The sequence below is a fragment of the Stenella coeruleoalba genome, assembly GCF_951394435.1.
Source record: "Stenella coeruleoalba genome assembly, chromosome: 5".
Classification (NCBI taxonomy): domain Eukaryota; kingdom Metazoa; phylum Chordata; class Mammalia; order Artiodactyla; family Delphinidae; genus Stenella; species Stenella coeruleoalba.
The window spans coordinates 96,455,525-96,473,377 of NC_137150.1; the positions used below are offsets into that span (position 1 = coordinate 96,455,525).

A 17,853-nucleotide genomic window follows, 5' to 3' on the forward strand; every position below is an offset into this window, starting at 1 on the left:
ACGTAGTATCATGAAATGAAAAAGAGAATTAATGGAAATACAAAGCATATATGTTTTACATTAGTGCTGCATAATTTTATTAGGTCCCATTGGATTTTTAATTAATCCAATTAGATTGTACCCTGATTTCTTTTATGAGCCAGTGTTGGTTTCCATGGTCGAAAAACTTCCCTCCTCTTTTTCACTCTCCTCCCATGCCTGCAATTTCAAATATTTTTGAAAAAACAAATGTCTGCACCCCCACCACATACTTGAAAAGAATATAGAATGGTATATCAGCATCACTCTTAGCATTGCCCCAATCCAGTTAGTCTTATCAGAATAACTGTGCTTCCTGTATTATTCGTACTCTTCCAGCAGTATTAAAAATGTGTGCACCTTTTCCATTTAGATACTCACTGTAAAAAAAAAAAAAAAAAGGCTATTACAATGGTCTCACAAGGGATTTTACACTTCCAAATAGTTTTTTTAAAAAAAGACTATAACCTGCAACCTACACGGTAAGCTTTCTTTTCTAAGGTGTTATTTCACACTAATTCACAGTCCCAGGGGGAAAAAAAAGCATAATTTATTTTGTCTGTAAAAGAAAATTGAGTGTATATATATATATACATATATATATGTATATATATGCCTATATGTGTGTGTGTTTATTTCATTGATAATAGCCAAGACCTCCATATTCATCCCTGACTCGCAAGAAAATAAAAACTAGGAATGTATATAGTTTATATGTGTACACAGACACACACACACACACACACACACATAAATCTCAAAAGGGTATTTCATTTGATTCCTGCTTAAATTCATGGGCAAACCATTATTAATATTTGTGCACTATATAAAAAGAAAAGGAACTTAATGCTTTCACATTCTTCATCTCTTGCTAAATTACCTTTGTCTATTTTACCCAAATCATAAAGCACTTCCCTGGTGGTCCAGTGGCTGAGACTCTGCACTCCAGGGGACCCCAGTTCGATCCCTGGTCAGGGAACTAGGTCCCACATGCCACAACTAAGAGTTTGCATGCCACAACTAAGAGTTTGCATGCCTCAACTAAGGATCCCACATGCCTCAACTAAGACCCAGTGCAGCCAAATAAATAAATATTTTAAAAATTATTTTTAAAAAAGAAAATACACTAAATATTAACAAGAATTAACCTGTCTGTTACCTCCGCAGGTAAAGCACGATCTCGCAAACCTCTCCAGCTGGTGGTTGGCACTCTGACACCAAGCTCAGTCTTCCTGTCCTGGGGCTTCCTCATCAACCCTCACCATGACTGGACATTGCCAAGTCACTGTCCCAATGACAGGTAGTTCACCATTATGGAAAATTTTGTTTTTCATCTGAAAATTGGCACTTGCTTTCAATAGTATCTGCACATGCTTTAGAAGAATGTGTAAATGGCAGGAGCATCAGTATTTACAGATCAGCTATTAGCTGTAGAGCCTGATCTAGGTGTGAGGGGAATGAAGATACATTAGTCAGGATCCCTACCCTTCAGGGAGTTATCACCTATCTGAATAGAAAACACATGCAAGTATTTTTTTCTTTCTGAAGAAAAAACTAGAAAGGAAAATAAGCCAAATAGCAAGTGGGGTTATCAGTGATAAGTGTAAAAAAAAAAAAAATCAGAGGATGAGGTTGAAAGCACTTAGTAGAGACTGTTAAAAATTGCAAAGCTTCATCTTTGGTTTGAAAACGATGTATCTTTGATCTGTCAGTTGACGAAGTGCTAAAACAGTAGTTCTCTCAGTGTGGTCCCTAAACTAAGCAGCATCAGCCTCAATAAACATCACTTGGGAAATTATAAAAAATGGAAATTCTCAGGTCTCCAGACCTACTGAATCAGAAACTTCACCTAAGCTTAGGGATCATTGACTTAGAAAACTAGAGGGAGGAACACATGGAGAAATGTAGGTCAAGGAAAAGCACAGTTGGAAATGAAGCTACCATCTTCTTTGGCAGAACAAAATAAGAAAAACCTAAGTTTATTTTTAAATTACTGCCATTCATCCATCCAGCATATGTAGTTGGCATTGTCTATGTGCTGGGCACTGTATAAATGCTGAACCATGATTCTAAACTGGGTATAAGATCATATTTGCTTTTCATAAGTATTTACTACAGTAGCTTCAAAATTCAAAACTTTGCATCTGACAATCAAAATTTTCAAGCTTCAACCAAGGAGTTTTTATTTTAGAAGATTTTTTTTAATTTTAAATACTCAAAGTGACTTAAATGTTTAAGATTTGTTTCATTACTTTTTTACATAAAAAACTTTGTTATTGAGGAATAATTTAAACCTAGTAAAATGCACAGATCTTAGGTGTACAGTTTAATCAATTACAAAAAATGGTGTGTAACCATGTACTGTACACCCCATCAAGACATAAAACATTTTCATTACTCCAGAAAGTACTGGAGTTGGCCACTCTAGAATTCCATATAAACAGAATCATAAAGTATGTTCTCTTTTTGTGTCTATCTTATTTATTCAGCATGTTTTTTGAGATTCATTCATGACATTGCAAGTATAAATAGTTCATTCTTTTTTTATTCCTGAGTAGTATTCCATTATGTGAATATTTCAGAATTTATTGATCCATTTTCTTGACGGTGGACACCTGAATTGTGTCTTGTTTTTTGGTTATTTTGAATATAAATTTTATAAACATTTTTGTATAAGACTCTTGTAGATATATCTTTTAATTTCTCTTAGATCAATACCTAAAAGTAGAATTGCTATGTCACAGGGAAGATGTATATTTGATTTTTTTTTTTGGCCTAATTTTTCCATTTAAATTCCCACAAGCAGTATATGGGAGTTCTGGTTGCTCCACATCTGCACCAGCATTTTGTGTCATCAACATTTTTCATTTTAGCTATTCTAGTGTAGTCATATCTCATTACCATTTTAATATGTATTTCCCTTGTACTAAAGATATCGAAAACATTTTCATGTACTTTTTTTGCTTTATATCTATTTTTTATAGTGCTTTATTTCTTTTTATTTGTCTTAATTGAACAGAAAAGAAAGAGCTTTAAAATGTTTGTAAGTTCTCAGAAGTACCTTTCATATGACTTTGATTAAGAAGTCTAAACTAAGAAAGAAAAAAATTTTCTTTCACATGTCCATAGTTCTGAAGGAAGAAATTCTTGGGAAAAGTATGTAGAAGATAGGCCAAAACTAAATTTTTTGAAAAGTAATTTTGAGCTGTTTCAAAGAATCTGAACTATTCCTTATTTCAACCACTACTAAACCCATAACTTACTTTGTTTGGAAATGGACTCTTGAAAGAACTTTCTTTCTTGTGATAACTTCAGTTTCTAATGGGTTCACAGGGTGCCAGTGCTGAGAAAACAAACACTTAAGGGTTGCTTTCTTTTCCTTTTTTTAGTCTCTTACTAAGAAAGAAAGAAGGAAAACAAAGAAGGGAGGGGAGGGGATGGGCAGGAAGGGTAGAAGGGAAGGATGGAGACCTGATACTCTTGTAACAAAATGTAGCTGATTTTAATGGTTACTCAACTTGCTTGATAAATCCATGAGGTTCAGTAACTTGCAAATTCATATAGCAGGATTTGGATACGATTTCCTCCCCTGTCCTCAAGCCTTTTCTTCAATTTCACTTGGTTCTGCTGACCCCTCCATGAAACGACTTATCTGATGATTGATTCTAATTGATAGAGGTTGCCACGGTTTGACAGCACAAGGAGATAATGAATATGAAGAAGGTAGAGGAACAGTTGCCCGGATAGAGTTAGAATTTTATCCAAGGCAATTGACTTGAAGGCCCCAAGCTACTCAGACAATGTGTATACCTCACCCTCTCATCCCCTTGCCCATACACCCTGGCTCTGCTCTTCTCATCAAATAGATGGAGTCATGCCCATCAAATCACAATATTTAAAATAAGTAATTCTACCTAGAATGAAGTTTTTTAAAAGATTCAATAATAACATGTCAACATGCTTGCCAAGTTTCAAACGTGAGTATGTGGGAGGATCAAAGTATCCTTGACAGAAATAGGGAATTGTTAGGACATGACTAAAGGGGAAGAATTAAATGGTAATGACAAAAAGAAGCATTTGGAGTCCTTGTGAATTTTATTTACCCATCCCTCCTTTCTCCCTAGTTAGAACAGTTAATAAAGAGCTGACATTTGAGAAAAAATAATAGTCCTTATTTAAAAGCTCTGGAAATACTGTACATATTATAAGCACCCAAATAAATCCACCAGAACAACTCAATTGGTGTACTTAGATGCAGAATTGGAGAAATCCACCCTCATATGATTAGGTAGATGGTATTGTTTAGAATTTAGATTAATCCAGTAGGTTAGAGTAAGCAATAATAGTTACAGGGAATGATTCCTCCTTGAAAATTAGAAGATTAGTACAGCTCAAGTTTTCCTTCAGGAGCATATTCTGACAAAACTGTTGAAATCTGAATGCCCTTGGCTTGCTACAGGAACATCAACTGATGTCATTTTAATCCATTTAACTCTAATATTTGGCACTATGTGTAAAGTCTCTGTTTTTTTTTTTAAACAGAATCATTTCACATTGGTTTGTATAGCATCGTTTAGTAATTTGCATATTACTATGCAAGTGCAAGTTATTGGAAAGGTTTCTTTACATTATACTTTGACTTTTTTTACATTTTATTTATTTATTCATTTTTGGCTGTGTTGGATCTTCGTTTCTGTGTGAGGGCTTTCTCTAGTTGTGGCGAGCGGGGGCCACTCTTCATTGCGGTGCGCAGGCCTCTCACTGTCGCGGCCTCTCTTGTTGCGGAGCACAAGCTCCAGACGCGCAGGCTCAGTTGTTGTGGCTCATGGGTCTAGTTGCTCCGCGGCATGTGGGATCTTCCCAGACCAGGGCTCGAACCCGTGTCCCCTGTATTGGCAGGCAGACTCTCAACCACTGCACCACCAGGGAAGCCCCTATACTTTGACTTTTGACTTTATATATCAAAGCTCTCGTGTGGTGAGTTTCTAATGAGAAAACCTCTGTTTTCTGTTTTATTTGTTTTAAGCTTCGAAACATTAATGAGTCACTTTATCCTTGGTTGTATGTTTCCATTCCTATTTGCATAGGGTCCATATGGTTCTCCCATGTTTTTAGAGCCTTTTCTGAGTTCACATTCTTTGGAGAGTAGATGTACCTAATTTACAGTTTTTATTCTTAATGGGCTTTGAAAGGAAGAATGTACATGTTTGTCCTCAATATATCTAAGGTCAAAAGAAAGCTTTCCAGATTGGCCCAGATGAAGAGTTAAAACCACAATTTATTTCACCATTAATAGCATATTTTTTCCTTCCCATGTTTCCAGCTTGTTAAAGTGTTCAAGATTGCCTTAGTTCTCACTCCTTTGCCAACTTATTAAAGCTTTATGATTCTTTTAGAATTTTCTTTTCACATTTTCTAACACGTTCACATTGTACTTACTTGCTCTTAATGTACAGTGAGGGCCCTCCTTTTTGGCTGGTCCCGGGCTGACTCTTGCCTTTTTTTTTTTTCTTTATCCCAAGTTGTTAAGAAGTGAATATTTTTGATGTCTGGAAATTCTCACTTGATTTAGCCCAATGCCTTGTTACCCATTTGTCTTGCCATGTAAATTTTAAGCTCTGTGAGGATAGGGACCGTGGGTATCTTAATCCACCATTGTTTCCTCAGTCCCCGGGCCAGCATCTGGCACATAGTAGGCCTTCAGTAAATTTATACTGAATGAATAAACAGTAAAATGTTAGCATTTTCACTTTTATGCCTTACCATTACGTCAAACGTAGAACAAAATTGAACTCATACTTTTCTCTTGAAATATCAGTTCCCCTATTACTTTCTGAAGTATCATAATTCTTTCACTCTCCATAATTTGAAACTTCATGAATCTTTAAATTCTTCATTTCCTATAGGTATTGAGGCTCTGAGTTACATTGGTTTTGCCTTTGAGAAGTACCCATATTAGTATCTTTATCTTCTGCTTCTCCATTTCCATGTCAATGATTCCAATCCAGACACTCCTTACCTTACCCTGCATCCTGGGAATAGCATCCTGGCTACTGACCCTGACTCTTTTCGTATCCCAATCCATCCTGGTTTCTGCAATACTGAAGAAAATTTAGGCTATTTGCCGTCAGCTCACTGTTTCTTCATCCCACATTTAGTTTTAACTCTCTTCTGTTCTTACCAAGGAACATGTTTCTGACTTCAGACAGTGCTCATCATCTGGTCGCTTCCATATTCCATAAGCCTTTGATCTTTTACATTTGCCTCTTTACTGATATTGGTGCCCTGCCGCTTGCTTACAAACATGCTCAAGATTTCCCTACTCCCAAACAACATCTTCTGTTGACTGTGTTATATCTTCTAGGCTACTTTTCAGACTCTTCTCTTAATTCCAAAACTTATCAGATTAATGTGCTCTCATATTCTTGACTTCTCTACCACGCTCACAGTCTTTATTCTCTTTCACTGGCTTCGGTCCTCTTTTTACCATTCCACTGAAACTTCTCTTGGTGATCTAGCAATTAATTGCTAGATCCAGTAGAGTTTTCTCAGTTCTTATCCTTTTAAACCTCTTTGTGGGAATTTTGGCCATCCTCCCATTCTTGAATTCTTTCTTCCTTTGAAATTTTTATTTCGATTTTCCTCTTACCCTCTTCCTCTTATGTTTTGCTTACTTGTTGTCCTGTCTCTCAAATGTGGAATAGAGATATATCCTTGGATGTCCACCTATGTATCCTCCTTATCTCAGCTATAAGCCATGTCTCTATCACCTCTATATAGAACAGTGATTCTTAAAGTTTGACATACTTGCAAATCATGTGGGAGATATTGAACTTTGATGTACTTGCAAATCATGTGGGAGATATTGTTAAAATGTGGGTTCTGATTCCACAGTCCTTAGGAATAGCCTGAGATTGTGCATTTCTAAAACCTCCCAGGAATTTCTGACGTTGCTGTTCTACAAGCAATAGCAGGAGTGGTATAAGGATGTAAATGACTTCCAATGCTAAACCTCTGACCTTGACCCAATTCCAAAGTTCTAAGAGTGTATTTTTAGTTGTCTGTAGAATATTTTCATTAGGATGACCAGGTAACAGTGTTCAGCACCTCAAACTCAAACTAAATCAATGTTGTCTATACTACTAAAAAAACCTCCTTTTCCATCTCTTTAACTTCCCTCTTCTCAAGCTTGAATATTGAGTTTTGATTTTTATTTACACTTCCCTTGTCACCCATATCCCATAAGGAGTCTAGTCTCATCAATTTAACTTTGATCTGTTCCTTTTTTCCCCTTCATTCTATTCCTTCCATGGTTCACTCCTTTGTTATCTCATATCTGGACTACAGCAAAGTGAGATTCCTCCCTCCAGTTTTTCTCTGATTATTCTACTGCTGATAAATCTAACTTCCTTCATTACTGCTCAACTTTATTTACCTGTTGATTCTGTTGAAGAATCTTCCCCAGGTTCCCACTGGCTGGTTAAAAAAAAAAAAAAAAAAAAAAAGGTCATAGATTCTCTCCAAGAATCTATCTCAAGGAATCTTTGAGTCATCCTCCTGACATGGGGTTTAAATCTGGCCTACTCTGCTTTCCCTGGATCTGGGTAGGATTTCCTGCTCTAAATCTACCACCGAGGTGGGGTTTACAAGGTAGCCTTTTTACAAATTCAGGCTTCAGGGTGCCATGCCCAGCCACCCTCAGGTGCTTTGCTTTTCATCCTGCCTTGTTTAGTCATATGCAAATGTACACCTGCCTCTTTTCCTATTCTGTGAGTTCATTTTTTAATTTATGCCCAGCGTCTTACTTGTCTTGCATCACACTTTACAACAGTAGTTCTCAACAAATGCATGAATGAATAGGCAAGTGGAATGTCCAAAACTAGCTTTAAAAATCATCTAACTAGTCCATTCAGCCCTTGAACCTCCTCTGAAACATCTCGCAAACAGACGTCAGTCACAGTGAGTATCTCCAGGGATGGTACATAGCATGATTGCTCGGGGTATAAATTCTGGTCAGACTGACCTAAGTTCAGACTTCTGCTCTGTTAGCTGAGTGACCTTGGACAGGTTACTTAAATGCTTTAAGCCTTGATTTTCTCATCTGTAAAATGGGAGTAATAACAGTAATATCTCATAGTGTTGTCAGAATTAAATGAGATGACACATGTAAAATGTGAGTATGTTCACTGGCATGCAATGAATACTCAAGAAATGATACTGAGGCGTGAGGAGTTTGGGGGTACACAAAAAGAAGTCCAGGAAGCCTGTAGGAACAGAGAGCAGCTCCGAGCTCCCAGCCAGCCAGGAAACAGGACCTTGGAGCCATAGCCAGAAGAAACTGGATTCTGCCAACAACCTTAATGAGTTAAGAAGCAGGTTCTTCCCAAGAGCCTCTAGTTACCTGGCCAGGTATCACACCTCTACCCTCGGGACTGAAAGCTTAGAGTCTTAACCACAGGACCATCAGGGAATTCCCCAGAATCCCCCACTTCTTACCACCTCTGCCACCCTCGTCCAAGCCACCATCATCTCAGATTTATCCACTGAGAGGGACTGCAACATCCCAAAGCAAGGAACCCACTTAGCAACTGGATCTTAGATTCTGAGTACTAGGAAATCTGGCAGAGACCATCTTCATCAAATGAATCAAGTAAACAAAGTTAACATCACAAGGAATGCAACAAATTGAAATTGTGCACCCCCCAATAGGATGCAACAGGAAGAACACGGCATCATTTGCGTGATACTCCTGCCAAAGTGCATCACTTGAGACTTGTGACTTGCGCGAGTGACACCTCCAGTCGAATCCTGTGGGATGTATTTCATTTTCCATGTGGATAAGAATTATCAAAGCAAAAACTACACTGGACAGAGTTATAGAGCCGTGTGGCTGACAGGGTCTTGGTGCTCCGACCAAGTGTCAGGCCTGAGCCTCTGAGATGGGAGAGCCGAGTTCAGGACATTGGTCCACCAGAGACCTACTGGTCCCAGGTAATACCAGTCAGTGAGAAATCTCCCAGAGATCTCCATGTCAACGCTAAGACCTAGCCCCACTCAACGACCAGCAAGCTCCAGTGCTGGACAAGCCATGCCAAACAACTAGCAAGACAGAAACACAACCCCACCCATTAGCAGAGAGGCTGCCTAAAATCATAATAAGTTCACAGACACTGCAAAACACACCACCGGACATGGTCCTGCCCACCAGAAAGACAAGATCCAGCTCTCATCCACCAGAACACAGGCACCAGTCCCCTCCACCAGGAAGCTTACACAACCCACTGAACTAACCTTACCCACGGAGGGTAGACAGCAAAAACAACGGGAACTACAAACGTACAGCCTGCAAAAAGGAGACCTCAAATGCAATAAGTTAAGCAAAATGAGAAGACAGAGAAACCATAGCAGATGAAGGAGCAAGGTAAAAAACCCCAGACCAAACAAATGAAGAGGAAATAGGCAGTCTACCTGAAAAAGAATTCAGAGTAATGATAGTAAAAATGATCCAAAATCTTGGAAATAGAATGGAGAAAATCCAAGAAACGTTTAACAAGGACCTAGAAGAACTAAAGAACAAACAAACAATGATGAACAACACAATAAATGAAATTAAAAATCCTCTAGAAGGAATCAATAGCAGAATAACTGAGGCAGAAGAACGGATAAGTGACCTGGAAGATAAAATGGTAGAAAAAACTATCACAGAGAAGAATAAAGAAAAAAGAATGAAAACAATTGAGGACAGTCTCAGAGACCTCTGGAACAACATTAAATGCACCAACTTTCGAATTGTAGGGGTCCCAGAAGAAGAAGAGAAAGAGAAAGGGACTAAGAAAATATTTGAAGAGGTCATAGTTGAAAACTTCCCTAATATGGGAAAGGAAATAGTCAGGTCCAGGAAGCACAGAGAGTCCCATACAGGATAAATCCAAGGAGAAACACGCCAAGACACATATTAATCACACTGTCAAAAATTAAATACAAAGAAAAAATATTGAAAGCAGCAAGGGAAAATCAACAATTAACATACAAGGGAATCCCCATAAGGTTAACAGCTGATCTTTCAGCAGAAACTCTGCAAGGAGAAGAGTGTGGCAGGACATATTTAAAGTGATGAAAGGGAAAAACCTACAAGCAAGATTACTCTACCCAGCAAGGATCTCATTCAGATTTGATGGAGAAATTAAAACCTTTAGAGATAAGCAAAAGTTAAGAGAACTCAGCACCACCAAACCAGCTTTACAACAAATGTTAAAGGAACTTCTCTAGGCAGGAAACACAAGAGAAGGAAAAGACCCACAATAACAAACCCAAAACAATTAAGAAAATGGTAATAGGAACATACATATTGATAATTACCTTAAATGTAAATGGATTAAATGCTCCAACCAAATGACAGACTGGCTGAATGGATAAAAAAACAAGACCTGTATATATGCTGTCTACAAGAGACCCACTTCAGACCTAGGGACACATAAGACTGAAAGTGAGCGGATGGAAAAAGATATTCCATGCGAATGGAAATCACAAGCAAGCGGGAGTAGCAATTCTCATATCACACAAAATGGAGTAAAATAAAAACTAGTACAAGAGAAAAAGAAGGACACTACATAATGATCAAGGGATCAGCCAAAGAAGAAGATATAACAATTGTAAATATTTATGCACCCAGTGTAGGAGCACTTCAGTACACAAGGCACATGTTAGCAGCCATAAAAGGGGAAATCGACAGTAACACAATAATAGTAGGGGACTTTAAAACCCCACTTTCACCAATGGACAGATCATCCAAAATGAAAATAAGGAAACACAAGCTTTAAATGACACATTAAACAAGATGGACTTAATTGATATTTATAGGACATTCCATCCAAAAACAACAGAATACACTTTCTTCTCAAGTGCTCATGGAATCTTCTCCAGGATAGATCATATCTTGGGTAACAAATCAAGCCTTGGTAAATTTAAGAAAATTGAAATCGTATCAAGTGTCTTTTATGACCACAACTCTATAAGACTAGATATCAATTATAGGAAAACTAAAAAATACAAACACATGGAGGCTATACAATACACTACTTAATAAGCAAGAGATCACTGAAGAAATCAAAGAGGAAATCAAAAATATCTAGAAACAAATGACAATGAAAACACAACTACCCAAAACGTATGGGATGCAGCAAAAGCAGTTCTAAGAGGGAAGTTTATAGCAATGCAACCCTACCTCAAGAAACAAGAAACATCTCAAATAAACAACCTTACTTTACACCTAAAGCAACTAGAGAAAGAAGAACAAAAATACCCAAAGTTAGCAGAAGGAAAGAAATCATAAAAATCAGATCAGAAATAAATGAAAAAGAAATGAAGGAAACGATAGCAAAGATCAGTAAAACTAAAAGCTGGTTCTTTGAGAAGATAAACAAAATTGATAAACCATTAGCCAGATTCATCAAGAAAAAAGGGAGAAGACTCAACAGAATTAGAAATGAAAAAGGAGAATTAACAAGTGACACTGCAGAAATACAAAGGATCATGAGAGATCGCTACAAGCAACTATATGCTAATAAAATGGACAACCTGGAAGAAATGGACAAATTCTTAAAAAGCACAACCTTCCAAGACTTAACCAGGAAGAAATAGAAAGTGTAAACAGACCAATCACAAGCCCTGAGATTGAAATTGTGATTCAAAATCTTCCAACAAAGCCCCAGACCAAATGGCTTCACAGGCAAATTCTATCAAACATTTAGAGAAGAGGTAACAGCTTTCTTTCTCAAATTCTCCCAAAATACAGCAGAGGGAGGAATATGTCCAAACCCATTGTACAAGACCACCATCAACCTGACACCAAAACCAGACAATGATGTCAGAAAGAAAGAAAACTACAGGCTAATATCACTGATGAACATGGATGCAAAAATCCTCAACAAAATATTAGCAAACAGAATTCAACGGCCATTAAAAAGATCATACACCATGATCAAGTGGAGTTTATCCCAGGAATGCAAGGATTCTTCAATATACGCAAATCAATCAATGTGATACACCGTATTAACAAATTGAAGAATAAAAACCATATGATCATCTCAATAGATGCAGAAAAAGCTTTTGACAAAATTCAGCACGGATTTATGATAAAAACCCTTCAGAAAGTGGGCTTAGAGGGAACTCTCAACATAATAAAGGGCATATATGACAAACCCATAGCCAACATCGTTCTCAGTGGTAAAAAGCTGAAATCATTTCCACTCAGATCAGGAGCAAGACAAGGTTGCCTACTCTCACCACTATTATTCAACATAGTTTTGGAAGTTTTACCCTCAGCAATCAGAGAAGAAAAAGAAACAAAAGGAATCCAAATCAGAAAGAAGAGGTAAAACTGTCACTGTTTGCAGATGACATGATACTATAGAGAGTCCTAAAGATGCTACCAGAAAATGAATTTGGTAGAGTAGCAGGATACAAAATTAATGCACAGAAATCTCTTGCATTCCTATACAGTAATGATGAAAAATCTGGAAGAGAAATTAAGGAAACACTCCCATTTACCATTGCAACAAAAAGAATAAATTACCTAGGAATAAACCTACCAAGGAGACAAAAGACCTGTATGCAGGAAACTATAAAACACTGATGAAAGAAATTAAAAATGATACAAACAGATGGAGAGATATACCATGTTCTTGGATTGGAAGAATCAGCATTGTGAAAATGACTCTACTACCCAAAGCAATCTACAGATTCAATGCAATCCCTATCAAACTATCAATGGCATTTTTCACAGAACTAGAACAAAAAATTGCACATTTCATATGGAAACACAAAAGACCCCGAATAGCCAAAGCAATCTCGAGAAAGAAAAACGGAGCTGGAGAAATCAGGCTCCCAGACTTCAGATGATACTATAAAGCTACAGTAATCAAGACAGGATGGAACTAGCACAAAAACAGAAATATAGATCAGTGGAACAGGATAGAAAGCCCAGAGATAAACCCACACACATACAGTCACCTTATCTTTTATAAAGGAGGCAAGAATATACAATGGAGAAAAGACAGCCTCTTCAGTAAGTGGTGTGGGAAAACTGGACAGTTACATGTAAAAGAATGAAGTTAGAACACTCCCTAACACCATACACAAAAATAAAATCAAAATGGATTGAAGACCTAAATGGAAGGCCAGACACTATAAAACTCTTAGAGGAAAACATAGGCAGAACACTCTATGACATAAATCACAGCAAGATCCTTTTTGACCCACCTCCTAGAGATAGGGAAATAAAAACAAAAATAAACAACTGGGACCTAATGAAACTTAAAAGCTTTTGCACAGCAAAGGAAACCATAAACGAGACGAAAAGACAACCGTCAAAATGGGAGAAAATATTTGCAAATTAAGGAACTGACAAGGGATTAACCTCCAAATTATACAAGCAGCTCATGCAGCTCAATATCAAAAATAAAACCCCAATCAAAAAATGGGCAGAAGACCTATATAGACAGTCCTCCAAAGAAGATATACAGATTGCCAATAAACACATGAAAGGTTGCTCAACATCACTAGTCGTTAGTGAAATGAAAATCAAAACTACAATGAGGTATCACCTCACAGCAGTCAGAATGGACATCATCAAAAAGTCTACAAACAATAAAAGCTGGAGAGCGTGTGGAGAAAAGGGAACCCTCTTGCACTGTTGGTGGGGATGTAAATTGATACAGCCACCATGGAGAACAGTATGGAGGTTCCTTAAAAATCTAAAAATAGAGCTACCATACGACCCAGCAGTCCCACTACTGGACACATACCCTGAGAAAACCGTAATTCAAAAAGAGTGATGTTAACCCTGAGAAAAGCATAATTCAAAAAGAGTCATGTACCACAATGTTCATTGCAGCTCTATTTACAATAGCCAGGACATGGAAGCAATCTAAGCATCCATCAGCAGATGAATGGATAAAGAAGATGTGGCACATATATACAATGGAATATTACTCAGCCATAAAAAGGAACGAAACTGAGTTATTTGTAGTGAGGTGGATGGACCTAGAGACTGTCATACAGAGTGAAGTAAGTCAGAGAAAAACAAATACTGTATCCTAAACCATATATATGGAATCTAAAAAAAAAAAGTGGTTCTGAAGAACCTAGGGGCAGGACAGGAATAAAGATGCAGATGTAGCGAATGGATTTGAGGACACAGGGAGGGGGAAGGGTAAGCTGGGACGAAGTAAGAGAGTGGCATGGACATATATACACTACCAAATGTAAAATTGATAGCTAGTGGGAAGTAGCCGCATAGCACAGGGAGATCAGCTCGGTGTTTTGTGACCACATAGAGGGGTGGGATAGGGAGGTTGGGAGGGAGACGCAAGCGGGAAGGGATGTGGGGATATATGTATACGTATAGCTGATTTAATTTGTTATACAGCAGAAAGTAATGTAGTATTGTAAAGCAGTTATACTCCCATAAAGATGTTTAAAAGAAAAAAAAGAAATGATACTGAGTTTGCTGCTAGTCTTGTTAGTTTTGATATTATTTTATGTGATAATTGCCACTTCAGGCATGCTGTTCCATTTTAGATACCGCTAAAATCACTAGAAACTTCTTTCTCTTGAGCTTAAACAGGCCAGCAGTGAGTGATAAAAAGATTTTGGAAATGGTTTACCAGCTTGAAAATTATTCTAAGAGTCCAGAGATAATAAGAACCCAAACTGGGCCGTTAAGTGTTACTTAGTAGTAGAGGCAAGACAAGTGCAAGAGGTATCACTCAGGGAAATATAACTGGACTTGAAAACTGATTGGACACAGGGAGAAGGAATGTGAAGACAACAGGAATAGGAACAGATTTGGAAAAGATGAGTAGATTTTAAAGTAGTTATGAAGTTCACAGATGATTAAATCATTGGATTTGACCATGATGTTTTACTGTACTAACAGGTCAGACATCAGACTGCAAAGAGATTTAGGCATTATGAGTGGTAAGAAAACAGAAGAAAGTAGATTAATTTTGAGAAATCTTGTGTTAAAAAGTAATGGCAGGAATAAGAAGTATTAGTTTTAGTTTTGCTTTGATACAGTGGGAAATAGTTCAACAACTTTTTGACTCAGAGAAAGGTCCTTGAAGAATAAAGAGAAAGGATGCAGAGTAGGTGGAATAAGAAAATGGAATAAAATTACCAAGACACTTATTTTTTAGAAGAAGGGAGAACCCTGGAATTGGAGAGGGGCAAGGAGAGAGTGAAGGGGGAGAGAGAGACTTTGAGAGGAAGGGAGTGAGGGCAGATTTTATATCAGCAGTCACAGTCTCAGCAAGGCAAGAAGCAAGGATGTTGACAACGGGGGGCGTCAGGAAGTGTCCTTTGATGTGAAGAGAGCAAAAAAAATGTGTGAGGTGTGGAATAGATGTTCTAGGAAATATAGTAATTAATCACATAGAAATAAAAGAATTGCTGAAAAAAGTATAGAAAGTCCCACAGCTGGCCAACCATGTGCATCAGTCCAGGCTAGTTTGTGAAAGGACTAAATTTATTGACACTATTCAATTTCTCCACTTGGCAGAATTCAATGCCATTTACATCATAAATTTTATTTATGGGATTTCTGCCTCTAGGGTTTCTAGCCTGTGTTATGCCTCTGTATTTTATTAGAATAGAATGTCTAATTTGTAGCTAGAATAAAATTTTAGAAACAGAAAGGATTCAAAGATTGTCTAATCCAACCCCTCTTTTTCAAAGTAGAAATTTGATATATAAGTGGGCAAAGAGACCCTCCTGAGGGCATGCTACTAGTTTGCAGCTGGCAGATATCCACGCCAAGCCACTATCTGCCTTCTCCATTACATTTGGAGCAGCTATGGTATTTTTTAACTTATAATAACGATTATTGTCAGTTTTGAGACTCTTGGGGAGACCCAAGCACAGAATATCACCAGTTGAACCAAACACTGCCCTCAACAGTTGCTTACCACTTAATTAGGATGTCAGATATCCTTGTTTCTAAAATCCAAATTGCTAGTCAGGCTTTGCAGAGGTCTGCTCTGATGACATTCACTGGCTGTTACCTCCGTCTTTAGTAGACTTGTTGCCTCTCTATGCATTTGTGTCCAAATTTAATTAACCACAGAAAAAAAGTGCAATCAACATTTGATCCTGGATGTCCTCAGACAATATTGGGAAGTCTGTGATTATGTGAAAGCCTTAAGTAATGCTAAAAGAACTTCTGATTCCTTTTACTTCTCTTCCATTCTGGGTCATTTTACCTTGTTTTTGCATCTCCTTTTGCTGAGCCCTGCAGTAGATAGTCCAATGCAACACAGAAGGTATTAGCTTATGAGTCAGAAAACAGCCATTTGCCTGGTTCTGTCACTGATTCTCAGGCTTTAGGCACTTCTTGGCCTCTCTCTTCTATAATAATTCTTGCTGTGCTCATTTCAGAATTTATTGTGTGGATACATGGAAATACATTTAAAAATCCTAAGCCCTCTGCAAATGTACCATGTAGACATTTATTGAACTCTCCTTCCATTTGCATTGATTCTATAAGAATGCTGAGGTTTGGTAAATGAACTCTTATGCAACAACATATTGCAAAATATAATTGTAGACCTAATGGCTTAAATCAGAATATTTTGGTGATCGAGTCATTGGCCATTTAGAGCAACTATAATTTTAGAATGACCCTATGAGCACCTAAGTATCCATTCTATTTGTTCCACAACATATATGGAGTACATACTCTGTGCTAGGTTGTACAGTATTATCATCATAAGGCCTATATTTTGCTTTAAAATCAAGAAAATAGACTTCACCACTTTATAGCTAAGTAGCCTTGTTTACTGTCTCTTTTAAAAATTTAGAACTTGCCTATATTATACAAGTATCAATTAAGCCAATGTTGGTGAGGGTAACCTAACTGAAGCCGAGGAGAAGGCCTAGCTGCCTGTACTTTTATTTTTCCTGACCAAGTTGGTACAAGAGAGGTTAGTTAGAAAGCTTTGTGATCAAAATAGAAAAAAATTTACAGGCTAGATTTTTTTCAACAAAGTCTTAGAACATGTCTGTCTCATTCCTAGGAAGAGGATATAAAATCAAACTTCCTGGGAATCCTGGAATCTGGCCTCTGGTAGTTCTGTTAGCATTGCCCCACACCCCTACCAGATCATTCAAGCAGTTCAGGACTTCAGAAATGTATCCAAACTAGAGACACATAACTCTGGAGGCCCATCTGGTCTGATTTTAGTTTCTCTGCACTTCCCTGAAGTCCTGTAATAGCCAGGGCACGGGAAAAACGACAGAAATTCTGTTCGACGTACTTGTCAACAAATGTGTTTCATAAACTACTGTTGATGGTTCAACTCACGGGACACAGAGCATTCGTATTCTGTAACATTTGTTCCCAGTAGCAGTTAGTGTTCTGGCTGGAACAGCCTCCTTCACTCGTTCTGTTTTTCGTGACTTTGGAATGGAGTATGGAGCCCAGAGAGCTGCTTTTACGAGGAAGACGCAAGCTAATGAATGATTTCGAACATTTCAGTAATTTGTGACTAGTAAGAAAGTAGGCTGAATGTATGAATACATCCCTTTTCTGTACTTAAGAAACTATAACCCCCTTGCTGACTTCATGGGCGTGCAACCAGTACGGTCACACAGGTTCCCCACTTAGAAGGGCCCATGCTTGGTTTAATGCTCTGTTGTCAGCGTCTTAAAAGTCTTAATCATTTTTGAATAAGGGGCTCCATGTTTTCATTTTGCTGTGAACTCCACAAATTGTGTAGCCAGTCCTGGCCCTTGTTTCCAAAGATTCTGGGTGGTTTTTTTTTGTATCAAGAGCTTGTG

General features: G+C 37.7%; 1 protein-coding gene across 1 annotated transcript in view; it reads left to right on the forward strand.

Annotated features, from left to right (window-relative positions):
- Positions 1-17,853, forward strand: part of ABI3BP (ABI family member 3 binding protein) — a 258,261-nt gene that overhangs the window by 90,824 nt on the left and 149,584 nt on the right. The window contains exon 4 of the mRNA XM_079921882.1: positions 1,186-1,318. Coding sequence (XP_079778008.1) covers positions 1,186-1,318 — 133 coding nt within the window. The remainder of the gene's footprint in view (positions 1-1,185; positions 1,319-17,853) is intronic.